The sequence below is a fragment of the Austrofundulus limnaeus genome, unplaced genomic scaffold (assembly GCF_001266775.1).
Source record: "Austrofundulus limnaeus strain Quisiro unplaced genomic scaffold, Austrofundulus_limnaeus-1.0 Scaffold292, whole genome shotgun sequence".
Classification (NCBI taxonomy): Eukaryota; Metazoa; Chordata; class Actinopteri; order Cyprinodontiformes; family Rivulidae; genus Austrofundulus; species Austrofundulus limnaeus.
Genome location: NW_013952694.1, coordinates 458,241 through 471,010, shown reverse-complemented (window position 1 = coordinate 471,010; position 12,770 = coordinate 458,241). Strand labels below are relative to the sequence as shown.

Sequence of the window (12,770 nt, the reverse complement as noted above, 5' to 3'; positions counted from 1 at the left end):
GGTTTCTGGTGTAAGAACTCAGTATAAAGTTAGAACCTTTAAAGTTTAATCTTAATAATGCTTGAATTTAACCTTTAGAGAAAGTGTTAATGCTACTTGCTGTGATATGATTTCTGTAGTAGCTCACCCACTTGAATCACACAGTTATGGGGGGGTGGTGGTGGTGGTGGTGGTGGGTTATAGTCCAGCTGTTGTTGGGTCGTTTTCAGGACGAGGTCGGATTCCAGTCCTGCAACAAAGCATGTAATGAACAACTTGGCTCTCAGTCACTTCAGTGTTGCCCCTAGGAAATTGGTCTTGGCGAGGGGGGGCTTGTTTTATAAAAACATAAATTTACGCGACTCACCTGCAATTATGGTAATAAATTTACACATACATGAATATTTAATTGCCTAACTACATCCTAGTTAAGGACTCCTCATGATAATTATCAATAAAATTATTATTGATAATAAGTGATCAGAACTGTGTGCAGCAGATGATCTGAGTCCAGAGTTCTCAGTTCTCAACCTTCTGGAGCTCTTCTGTGTGACTCTAGGTGTGACAGAGTGACACCCCACCTGTCTAATGGTAGGGGAAACACTGCACTTTGTTTTGTATTCCCGCTCTGCTCTCTTTTCTCCTGGGTTTCTTCCATCACTCCGTTTGTGTTTCATCATTGTTTGAACTTTGATGCCTTCCTCACAGACTAGTTTAGACCAACAGCGGGATTTTAACCCCTTTTTTTCCTGGCCTGTACAAACTTCTATTAAAACTTACCCTCTAAATCAGTGTAGATATGTAAGAGAACAAAAAAGGCAACAAAAACAGGGGAGTAGGGCTGGTTTCCGGATCTTGACCTGACATTGATGATTAGCCTTTCCAGCTATTCAGTAAACTTTTTTTTCTCTCTCCTGCCCTGTATCCTGTCACGACTCTCTTGTTCAGCATTGTCATCTCTTATGTTTCTGCTTTTTAATGAGGTCTTCTAACACAGTTTAATGTTTGGTCTGATGTTACAGACCAGAGAGGATGTTTGTATGCAAATCATAGGGATCAGGCAGATAAAAGTAAGTGCTGTTTTGCATTTGCTGCTTGAAACACTTTACTGAACATTTAACGCACAAAACGTAACAAACTTGCAGTAGCTGGCTTTAAAATATCCTTATTTTACATTTTCTTTTTTGTCTTAGTAGCCCAATTGAAGGAAATAAAGGAAAAGAGTAAATTGTAGATTTTTTTAGTTCTGCGTGTATATGGGCAGGATTCTGCAGGCAGCTGCTTACCTCAGAACTACGGCACATACWGTACTTTAAATATTTAGGACGTTTCTGCCAAAGCAAACAATATTTCTTCAAGGGTCAGAATGAGATTGGTCATGTTTCTCCTGCACATGCAGGTCACATCAGGGCTGTGGAGAGTTCACACTGCAGTCTGATAGAGGTCACATTGAAAATATAATAAAATAAAGTATAATGTGAACGTCCAGAATAGGGGTGTAAATCACCAGCTGTATCACGATACGATAATACATCGATATGTTTGGATGATGATTCGATATTTCTCAATATCATAAAATCTGTCACAATATGATTTTAATTCAGTTCACATTTCTGTGATCGATATAATGTGACATCATGATCCCATCTAACACAATGACTGTTAGATGGGCATATGATATCGATTCACATTGAGCATAAGATGATGATATAGATCAATATTTTCATTTTGCCTTGATATAATTGAATCATGAACCATTCAAAGTGATATATCAATATAAATCGATGTATTGTTACACCCCTACTCCACGACAAAATCAGATGAAGCATATAGACCTGCAGAGTGGACATAACCTAAATCTTTTGAAGTATTTTTTCTGCAGGAAAATTATGTACAACTGTTATCACTGTATGTAAATCAAAATATTACAAAGATGTGTAGTTCAGACCAGATTGATGATATTATTGCTGGTTCAAATGCAGCCAAGAACACTACTTGAACTGTCACTCAGCAGTAGAAACACTGTCCATGGCTCAAAGGGAAATATAGAAACATAGAAGTCTAAAGTTCACAGTTTCTTCGTCTCTGTATAGTAAAAATAATCAGTGTACCACCGCAATGAATTTATACTACAGGACCTGTTTGGTTGGAGTTCAGATAAGCAGAGTACCATCTCTAAAGCAGCTGGAGATGATTTACTGGCAAAGGTTCAATGGTTTTTCCTGGAGTGATCGTTGTTAGTAGCTGATCTTTTCCTATGAGACTGACCTCTGAACTCTGCTCTGACTTCAGCTTCCTGGAAGTGTGTGTGTGTGTCTTTGTATGCCTACTTTTATCATGGACGAAATGGAAAATGGAAAAGATTATTACTGCCATTTATACCAGTGAAAGTTCCCGTGAAAGTGACGACGCTAAGCCATGTTTTTTTGTTTTTGTACCAATAAAAATGTTTGAATTCTTTTGGAAGGTGAGCAGAAATGTGTCTTTTAATCTGAAGTTTTGCATGTAAGATTCATAAATGTCTCCAGCTTTGAGTTGAATTTCTCTCTCCGACATAGCTACACATAATTAAAAACTACGCGGAATGACTTCTAACATTAACCTTCAAATAGTTGAGGTTTTTATACTATTGTATTTTTACACAGAGATTCCAGTCAGTACTTTCATATTTGTGTTTTTTATTGTAGACATGCCACATAAGAATGTTAAGGCCGACTTGACAGTTGTTTGGCAGCTCTCTTTGCTGTTGTAGATGGCATCCTGAAATCCTGTCCATAGCTGCAGCTCATACTGGTTAAGCAGAGGGTGTGACTGTGTTTGTGCTTTGCTGCAGAGGATGTGTGTAACCCTGATAAAAGAATCATTACTTAGGAGTCTTTATGGAGCCTTTCATTGCTCCGGTGTGGAGTGAAAACGGAGGCTTGTTCCGAAGGAGCAGACCCAGGCCCCGCGCCACGGGTTGGTCACCTCGGCCTCAATGGTGGGCTTGTCTGCAGGCCCCATGCCACGGCTTCCTGAGAGGGAAGTTGTTTCAGCTGGTGGTTAGCTGCCCTTTGTCCCTCAAAATGTGGACCTGCATGTATCTTCTTGTGTTTGTCCGAGGACCAAGTGTTGTAACAAAAAACTAAATGGTGGGAAACTCTGAAATGGAGGCTTTGCTCCAAGTGAAGGACTTAGTTTGTACAGCTGGTTTAAAAACCTTCTTGGAATTAACAGGATTTCTTCACTGGTTTCCTCTGAAATGCATTATTTTGCTGTAGACTAAGTTGGTACAATCAAGTTTTATACAACACACTGAAAGCGCCTTTTAAAGTTCAGRATGGAGTTGGTCTGTTTTGTTCAAATTACTTCTCATAACCTTTAATTTAGGATAATGAAGTTGGTTTAGTTGAATGTTCCTCCTTATGTACACTGAGCTGAGCTGATCAGTGTAGTAATGAATGAATCAGATTTATATTATGCCTGTCTAGTTAGATTTTTTTTACTCTGAATAACATTATTTATCAATTGGCACTTTTTATGTGAAATCAAGCCAATTGTTAATTTTATTATTCCAAGGTAACAATGTAAACCCAACAAGTAGTTGAAATCCACTACAAACATGATGTCCTATTAGTGTAAATGGACGAGGTTTTGCTATTTACCATTTAACAAGATGGTTGGAAATGAAGGAATAAAGTGATTTTTAATAATTGATTTTCTGTCTTGAGCTTGGCCAACAGGAAAAAAAATGTTTTTTAGAAATGTTTCTGAACTTCTGATCACTTTCTAAGTTTATTAAGACTGATCCAAACTTTTTACATTTACAGTTTTTTAAAGGCATAAAAGGAATAACTGAATTGGCAGCTTTGTTGAATTGTTTTCCTATAACTTGATCTAATTTGTGCTCAGTCTTGATTTTTTAAGTAAACAAGTCTTTTACTTATGTTCTTGCAGAACTTGTAACAAAGTTGCATGTTTGTGCACGCAGAGGGTGGGGGTCTGCCTGACTCAGAAGAGGAATCTGTTAATTACACTCAAGATTTAGTTAACCTTGCAGAGGAGGAGTGTTGTCTCAGCAGATGAAGGGCCTTTTGTTTTTTAAAGTTTGTGTGACTTCACTCTTCACACTGAAAAATTCCTCACAACCAAAAGTCAAAATTTCAGTATGAGAGCTGATGTTTGTTAGACTTAGACAAATACAGTATCACTGAACAAACATTAACCATTTATATAAGATGGGTTTAGAAACCAGCTACATATAAAACTATTTAGTGTAAATCAGACCAAGTTTGGCACCTTCCATTCTTTGGAAAGTCCTTGTCTAAAATCATTAGGTGAAAACTGAAACTCTCTTGAATGAGCTGYGACTGATGCAGAGCTGTGGATGTGATTGGAGGGTGACAGCTGAACTGCTTTGTGTTGTTGGAATCCAGTTGACCAGGTCTGTCTCAATGTGGCAGCTCAGCATGTCGTCTCTGTGACCTGAAATGATTCGAGTATGCGGCAGGAATGTGACTTCATAATATGACCTCAAAGAAATGAAACGTCCAACGTGAGGAATGCTGGGAATTCCTAAGAGAATGGCAGYGGCAAGGTTGATTGTTTTGGTGCTGAAAACACAGGAGAAATACCTGCGGCTGTGCAACACCTGAAATTTCCTTTAGGGTTGAATCTGTMTGAGTCAGTTTTCTGCAAGATCCAACCACCTGGTGTTGAATGAAGAGGGTTGAGTGTTATGTTTAAATAGTTTGTTAATCAGAGAAAAAACTTTTTAATTGCTCACTACATTTTTTGCAACACCACATGTGTGCACAAGTCTTGGTTTAAATGCACACACATTTTCAGCAGCAATCTGTGTTTCTGTATGTGTTTGAAGACTTCAAACACTACCAGCTGTCCAACTGATTAGCTTCTGAAGTCACTCCAATTTAAAATGCTCACCATGGCTAATTATTATAAACCAAAACATACATTGCTATAACTCTTACTATATATCATTAACAAATACCAGGCTACATTTTTTGTGTGGTAGTAGCTGAGAGTTGTGCCCAACTCCATCTCTAAGGTCCAACCCTGGAAGTCAAGGATTGCTAGCCTGTCTGGTTTCCTGCTCCAACAGATATTATATATATATTTTATATAGCAGGTAATTCACTCATTCATTTTAGATCAAGTGTGTTGGAGCAGAGAAGCTTCTAAAACCTGCAGGTTAGTGGCCCTTGAAGTCCAGGATTGGACACCCCTGCACTAAACACTACATATTAGGTAACATTGGCTTAAAACTCCAGCATCAAGTGTTACCCTCAACACTTTCTGCTTGGAAAATGTCAGAAACCAATGGATGGATTTTCATAAAACACTAAAATGAATCACTACCTGTACATTTACAACATGTCAACATTTAGAGTCAACCTAATGGTAATGGTTTTCACAGCTAATTAATTTCAGGAAACACAGAAATCACTATAACTCAGTCAGTTATAGCCTTTCAGCTAACTTTTGGATAATAGTAGCTGAGAGCCATCCCGATGAGATTAATGGAGTGCTTACACAATTCCCAAGATCACACGTGCTGTCTTTCACAAAGTTTAACCGAAACGACTATAATTCAACCCCTTACATAACAAGATGATCTTTGTCCAGTGCTCTGGTATTAAAGGCGGTGGATGATATGCATTCTTTCAAGGAGGCTAGGAATTTAATGAAATAAATATTGATGATGTTTTGCTTTCTATCAGATTTCAGGAAAAATGCTTTTGCACAGAAACTAGGGTTGAACARTATTGACCAAAAATTTATCACAATTATTTATGGCATTTAGCAGATAACAATATGATGATCAATAGATGACTATTGCACTTCTGATTTGATTTGGTTTTGATTAAGTCAGTCACCTTGCGTTCTAAAATTATACTTACAAATCACAAGTCAAACTAACTTCTTCATTTTAAACAGCTTGAAATGGTAAACTGAATTGAAACCTCCCCTTTCCACACTGTGGAGTGGCAGCAGATCTTTAGTAATGCAACATGCCACAGGCTTACATGCTTCATAGTGAGAGTGCATCACACAAGAATTTCACAAAAAATACGTAATCAGGTGGCCCTCACTGCAAAGTGGCAAATATTAGTTGGTGACAGTTTTTCTGATGATTAATTGCACACAATATTTGCTCAGTCCCATCAGAAACTGAATGATATTGATTGTGTTTACTGTAAAACTTGATGCACGTTCGTTGTGCTCTTCCTGCAGATGGATGGAGGCCTGCCTGGATGAGGAGCTGCCCCCAACTACAGAGCTGGAGGAGGGGCTGAGAAATGGTGTTTATCTGGCCAAATTGGCCAACTTTTTTGCCCCACAGACCGTTTCCCTGAAGAAGATCTATGACAGAGAGCAGACGAGATACAAGGTAACGCTTTATTTTGGTGTTTGGACTTGGTGGGATTTCAAGTGCAAATGTTGTCTGATTTAAAACAAAAGTAGGGATACAGACCTTTTTATTCATTTTTTCCCACAGTTTATGGTATAACTTTTATTGAAAATGCATTGCAACATTTTCATGATTTGTTGAAGTGAGCCCATAAAAATTAAACCATGAAGTGTTCTAGTAGGGTACACTGAAAAATTACGGTTAAATCTCATTCCACACCAAATCACCCAATGGTTTTAACCCAATCACATCAGAGTTTGATGAAAATGTGCATATTTGTCAGGTGTGACCCCACATCAGTGTCTCAAATTTGAGGTCTTCCAGAGATATGACTCCCAAAAGTTTAGATTATCTACAAAAATWTGAGCGTCCTCCCATTTCAACCTCAATTATCTCAGAACCTCCTGGTTCAATCTTCACAAACCTGTATTATTGGAGAGGGAATTTGATAAGGAGTACAAATCTGCCTTCGTTTTTGGTTTATTTATGAACTATTTTGCCATAAAATATTTTTTTCCTATGACCTTGATATTGACCTTGTTGATCACACAAACTTGATTCTTTCTGAAATTAAATCCCCCACTTGTTACCTAAAACAAAAAAGTTTCAGAAGAGCAATATTTTTTGATTGGGAGCAATTTTGATTTAAAATTATAAATTGAATGAAAGTGATTAAATACTTTATAAATGAATGTTTTTGGATTAAGCTCATACTGACTGTAGACAAACATGATTCATAAAAAACTTTCTTAGAGGCCTGATATTCCTTTATTAGGCCTGTCCTTTCCTGAAATTTACCCCATTCGTTATCTAAACTGTGATATAAAATTTGTATCACAATGAATACAGTTTAGTTCAGTGTGCAAGTGAAGATAAACTGTGTAGGGTAGCAAAGCATGATGCTGTCTTTCATTTCTGAATGTTTTTTTTGCATTCATTAAAAACCCACTGACATCTGGCTCTCGTATACTGTGGAACTTCGATTAATTAGTTTGCTTTGAGTTTTTGTAAAATTTCTATCAATCAACATCAGATGAAATCTGCATTCATGGGAACACATCAGTGATGATGACGACTCCCAGAATCAAATGTTTATGATCAGCCTGTAATTATGGCTGAGCTTTACTGTGAATGAAAGCCGATATTAGGTATCGGGACCAATATCAGATATTGATATTGGATTGGGACAACACTAATTTTACTTCGTGCCCACGGTGCTTTTAAGTGCAGAGTTCTAAGAAGCTTTGAAAACTGTGTTTTTGCAAAATGAACTCCAATACAAATCATAAATACATAACTTTTGTACAGTACATGTTATTTAGGGTTGAGCTCAGACCTGTTTACATGTGAATAGAGCTCATCTTACAGCCTTTGGGGAAGAATGAATCAGTTTTTGAAATTTTCTTCTCATGTTTGACTTTTTCTCTTCCAGGCGACAGGTCTTCATTTCAGACACACAGATAATGTCATCCAGTGGCTCAATGCCATGGCAGAGAAGGGGCTGCCAAAGGTGAGGGCACATCATCTGCAAACCACTCAGGGTCAGGCTATCATACAGTAAATGTATTTTCTTTGCATTGCATCTAATCTTTTCCAAATGCGCATGACTCGAGATAAATCACTTATGCCATACTGTAAGTTTATTTACTCTTATTTAACCAGATGAGCTCCACTGAGACAACAGGTTCTCTTTTTCAAGGAAGCCCTGGACCTGAAGGCAGCAACAGAAAATTCTAGGTCAAATTCAGAAAAAATACCAATAAATTTTAGGTTAGAAAAAAACAGAAAAAACATGATTGTATATTTCATGGGTACAYTAAACAAACTGCCATGTAGGAGAAGGCAGAGTGAGCTTGTTGTAGCTGCAGCTGCTAAAAAACTTTGTCCAAAATTGAAAGGTAAATTTTGAGGCCCTTGCCTCCACTACTGGGGGCAAAATTACACTTCCCGGATTTCTTTTTCTGGTAACTTCTGTTAATTTAAAATCTTTCAATTAGACATAGGTGTGTGATTTCAAACATCAGAATCTCAGCTAAAACTCATAAGAACTGTTTCTACATCCACTAAACACTAGCAACGTTTACATGGATATAAGTAATCGGATTAAACGGCCGTTCGGAATAAAAATGTGTCATGTAAACAGCCCGTTCGGATTATTCTGATCCGATTGAGCTCGAGCCGAATGAATTTTTAATCCAAATGAGTCGGGTGGGTTATGCCGATTGATAATCGGAATGACGTTCATGTAAACACTTAATCGGATCATCTTATTCTGATTGTAGAAAACTGACCTGAGTGCGCAGGTCTTCAGACTTTCATTCACCTGGTTCTGCTCTTAGAGGGGGCGGGACACAGCGCTCCAGCTGCGCTGCGCCRCGCAGAACTTTTCCTCCTCGCTCTCTTAACAGATGGAAAAGGAGACAAACAGCAGACATTGCTTCACAAAAAATAAAAATAAAAAACACGTATTGCTTCATCTGCAGCTCAACCGAGGAGTAACGACATCTCTACCATTATTGAAAACTGACACGGGTCCGTCGTGAGCTCACAGAGGAGCTTTGTTTTCATTTGTAACACGGAAGTAGAGCTGAAAGTTTACAACACTGTGCATGTCCGGACTTTTATTCTGACTAAAAGTCCGGTGCATGTAAACACTTGTCATGATCGGATTGTGTCCATGTAAACAGTACATTAGGATTATTTAATCCRAATACATTTCAATCTGATCAAAAAATTTTGTGCATGTAAACRTAGCTATTGACAACYAGCAACWGTTGAATCAGAAYGTAARCAAATGATATAAAATGCAATRCAAATCTGTACRTATGTTTAGATTTTTTTTWAAAGAAGAAACATTTAAAAACAAGTTTTTCAAGCACGAAGAAGCAAGTAACTTTTCCAAGGTTTCTTAAGTTATTAATTCTACAAACATGGTCCATGTTGTAAAGGATGATAAAAGACATAGCTGTCTTTACTAAAACCTTTGTAACGTTGCTCTGGTTCACTTCAGCCACATTAATCACTGCACAGGTAGAGTCCACATGTGAATTTATAGTTTCCAAAAGTCTTAGCCTTATTTGTGATGTTTTTAAAAGGGTCTACACTGTAWAATGCAGAAAACCTTCAGATGAGGGAACATATTTGAYTGTTTTTYGWATGTTTAATCCTCACTATCTCTGAAACAACAGCAGCTGYTATGATGAGTACACTTCTGATCACATCTCCCTAGTGTTAGCTTTACTTTGATACCAAGATTAGTTAAATAGTTGGTAAATGCTGAGACCCACTCAGTTACATTTGGACATATTATTTTAAGGAAATCCCTCGAGGCTGAAGAGAAACAGTTTTCTCCCATCGTTCAACTCCGTGTTTGTGTGTGTGCTGTTCATTAACTCAGCTTGTAGAGCAGCAATACAACACATCCAATCAGAAAGAATTGCCCCACACAAGTAAACGTAACTCCAGGATTTTTATTCTGACAGCCCGACAGAAACATGCAACAGCAAATGAGCTGCTTCTKAAAGAACTGTTCACATTTTCAGCAGTCAGGGCTGGTTTTGGGTGCAGTGTGTACATGTGTAGTCAGCTCACAGCTCTGGGCAACACCACAGTGAAGAGGGCTATACAGTAGATCAGGTTTTAAAATTTAAAATGTATGTTAGCCATAAATAAACAGGAAAACAGATGATCTTGMATATTGGACATTGGCGGCCCGATTTCTGAATATTTCATCAGTCACAAAAACACTTCATGAAYTGAAATCTGCTTCATATTTGAAGTATCAGGTACAGTTTGATTGATTTGTTGCCTTTAGTCACCAAGGTTTTTAGTTCAAGTATAAACCTTGTAAATACAAATCAATTTAGCTGAAGATTTAATTACTGTAACTATTGCATTGTCCCTTTAAAAGGCTAAAACAGCTGGATGTGTATTTAGTATGTGTTATAATGATCCTGCAGCTTTCTGGATGTTCCTAAATCCTTGCTTTGGAGTAAAATTAGCAACTTTGTAAGATGTGTACAATATTTATTAAATACCAAATTTGTTCACGTATTCATTTTTTGAGCTTAAAAAGCATTAAAAAAAATCTAATCATCAATAACCCGTGTATAATACTACCCCCCCACCACACACTCACACACACACTTTATGGGTGATTTGTAGGGTTAAATTACCAATATTATACATGAATAAATACAGTAAGCTGTCTGTAAACAGATGGGTGGGGAAAGTTCTTCTATTTTTATTTTTTTTGTTGTTGAAAGAAAAAAGTGAAATGAAGTGTGGTTCACAGCTTTACCTCCAAATGTGTGTTGCTGCTTGGGCTCAGCTGTGCTCGAGGCGCTGTGAATGCATGTTGTGTAACTGTGTGAGCTGGTGTCCTGAGTGACTCCTGCTCACATGCTGCAACATGATGCTGTGCTCACCTCACTCTTACTGTGTTTCAGATTTTCTACCCCGAAACCACCGACATATATGACCGAAAAAACATGCCCCGCTGCATCTACTGCATACACGCTCTCAGGTTGGTGCCTCTCAGCCCCGTCCACATTTAGTTCCTCTGAGCTCCACCAGTCAGAGCCCTGCTTGCASGACTCTTCTGCCCAACACTTAACATGCAGACAAGTGTGCAGAGGTCAACAGAGAGGCATTTGTTTTGCAGAAGAGGAATCTGTCCTTTACTGAAGTTTGTGTATACCCAGAGATCCTCTGACATTCTTGGCCTGAGCCTTTTTTTTGTGACGTTTTAAAGAGGTGCAGCTTTCTGAGGAAAGCCACTCAGAGGTGAAAGATATGGAGCTGTTGGTTTTATTGGATCATTTCGCTGCAGGTGAAAGACACGCAAAACCTTTTAAAAGCAAAAAGAGTAGTGGCAAAGTGTTGGTGTTTTTAAATGCTCACCAGCTCCCCCTGTGACATTTACACCAGCATGTTAGTGACTCTAATCACTTCAAATTATAAATCTGCTGGAAAMTGAAGCTGCACAGATTAGTTATTGTAGTCAACAAGTCAACCACAAAAATCATTTCTAACACAAACTTTATTGTGGACACATCATATACAGAGCTAATAATACACAGATCTGATCATAAAGAACATCAAAGTATTTTTATATCYGCAGTGTTCGATCATTTCTGTTGTTTACCAAGACTGCCCACAACGAAGAAGAACCTGAGGAAAACATCTAAACAGAGACTTTTTAAAGTATTTAAAAAATAAACTTTTTAAAGCGTGGAAGCATTTCGCTGAAAACCAACAACAAACTGAAGGCAGAGGYTTTTCTCCACAGCAGCACCGTTACACTGCTCTGCAGAGACGACAGCTTTAACTACGTTAAAATAAAGTTTCTGCATCGTGTTTCTTCTCTTTAAATAATGTGTCCACATAGTTTTTTTTTATTTTAAACAAAGGTTTAATAATAATCATCATGTGACTTGTTAGGAGCAGTAAATGTTAACATGTACTATTAGTTGGGAAAGAAAATCTTGAATAGAGTTTGCTAAATGAATTAAATATTTTTCTAACTAATTAAATGTTTTCTTCAACAGTCATTTCCTCTTTCTACTTTTTCATAAAAAAGGCCAATTCTTATTGACCATGACTAATTTATGATGCCTATAAAAGCATAAAACATCAAAGGAGCAAATATATTTTATTGGCAGTGTGTGTTTTTCAAAGTAAAATCACATTAACAGGCATGTTTGTCTGTTCTAGTCAGTTATAATGGATGGAAATAAGTTTTGTAAAGGAAAAAAAGTTCTGTAATCTTTGACATATGGGACACCAACCAATTTGCTTCTTCCTTGAAACTACCACTGTCAAAGATTACAGGGCACTGTGTATATCAGATGATTGTAGGGAAATGAGGTGTTAGGTTTGTAACACATATCTGTTTCTAATATACACTTTAGTTTTCTTGCATCTGGAAAAAATTGTCCTTTTTTTATTTTTATTTTTTGTACAACCTTATGTTTCTATAGGACTTTATGGTGGAATGTACACTTCATTTCTGCCCCAAAAATAATGAGTTTCAAAATAAACTAACACACAAAATACAAAACAGCATGACCATCATTGTTTTAACACTTTGCATCAATAAAGTTAAACCAATGTGCCTMTAATAAAGTCCGTTTATTAACATAATTTTTCAGCAGTTTGAAAAGCTAGCTTTCAATGTCTCCAGTTTATCCAAACTGACAATGACTTTCTTTATCTGGAGCTTTGCAGCCACATAAATAAACCTGTCACTKTGTTGAGACAAGAAATCTGTTGTTTTCACATCTTAAGTGTTTAAAGGCAGKGAGGTGTGCTTGACCAATCAAATCACTGTAACCTCTAACACAACAGCTATTAAATATAAATATAATATATAAATTAG

General features: G+C 37.3%; 1 protein-coding gene across 1 annotated transcript in view; it reads left to right on the top strand.

Annotated features, from left to right (window-relative positions):
* iqgap1 (IQ motif containing GTPase activating protein 1) overlaps window positions 1–12,770 on the top strand; it is a 46,904-nt gene that overhangs the window by 28,497 nt on the left and 5,637 nt on the right. The window contains exons 3-5 of the mRNA XM_014021437.1: window positions 6,214–6,370; window positions 7,824–7,901; window positions 10,840–10,916. Of these exons, the coding sequence (XP_013876891.1) occupies window positions 6,214–6,370; window positions 7,824–7,901; window positions 10,840–10,916 (312 nt within the window). The remainder of the gene's footprint in view (window positions 1–6,213; window positions 6,371–7,823; window positions 7,902–10,839; window positions 10,917–12,770) is intronic.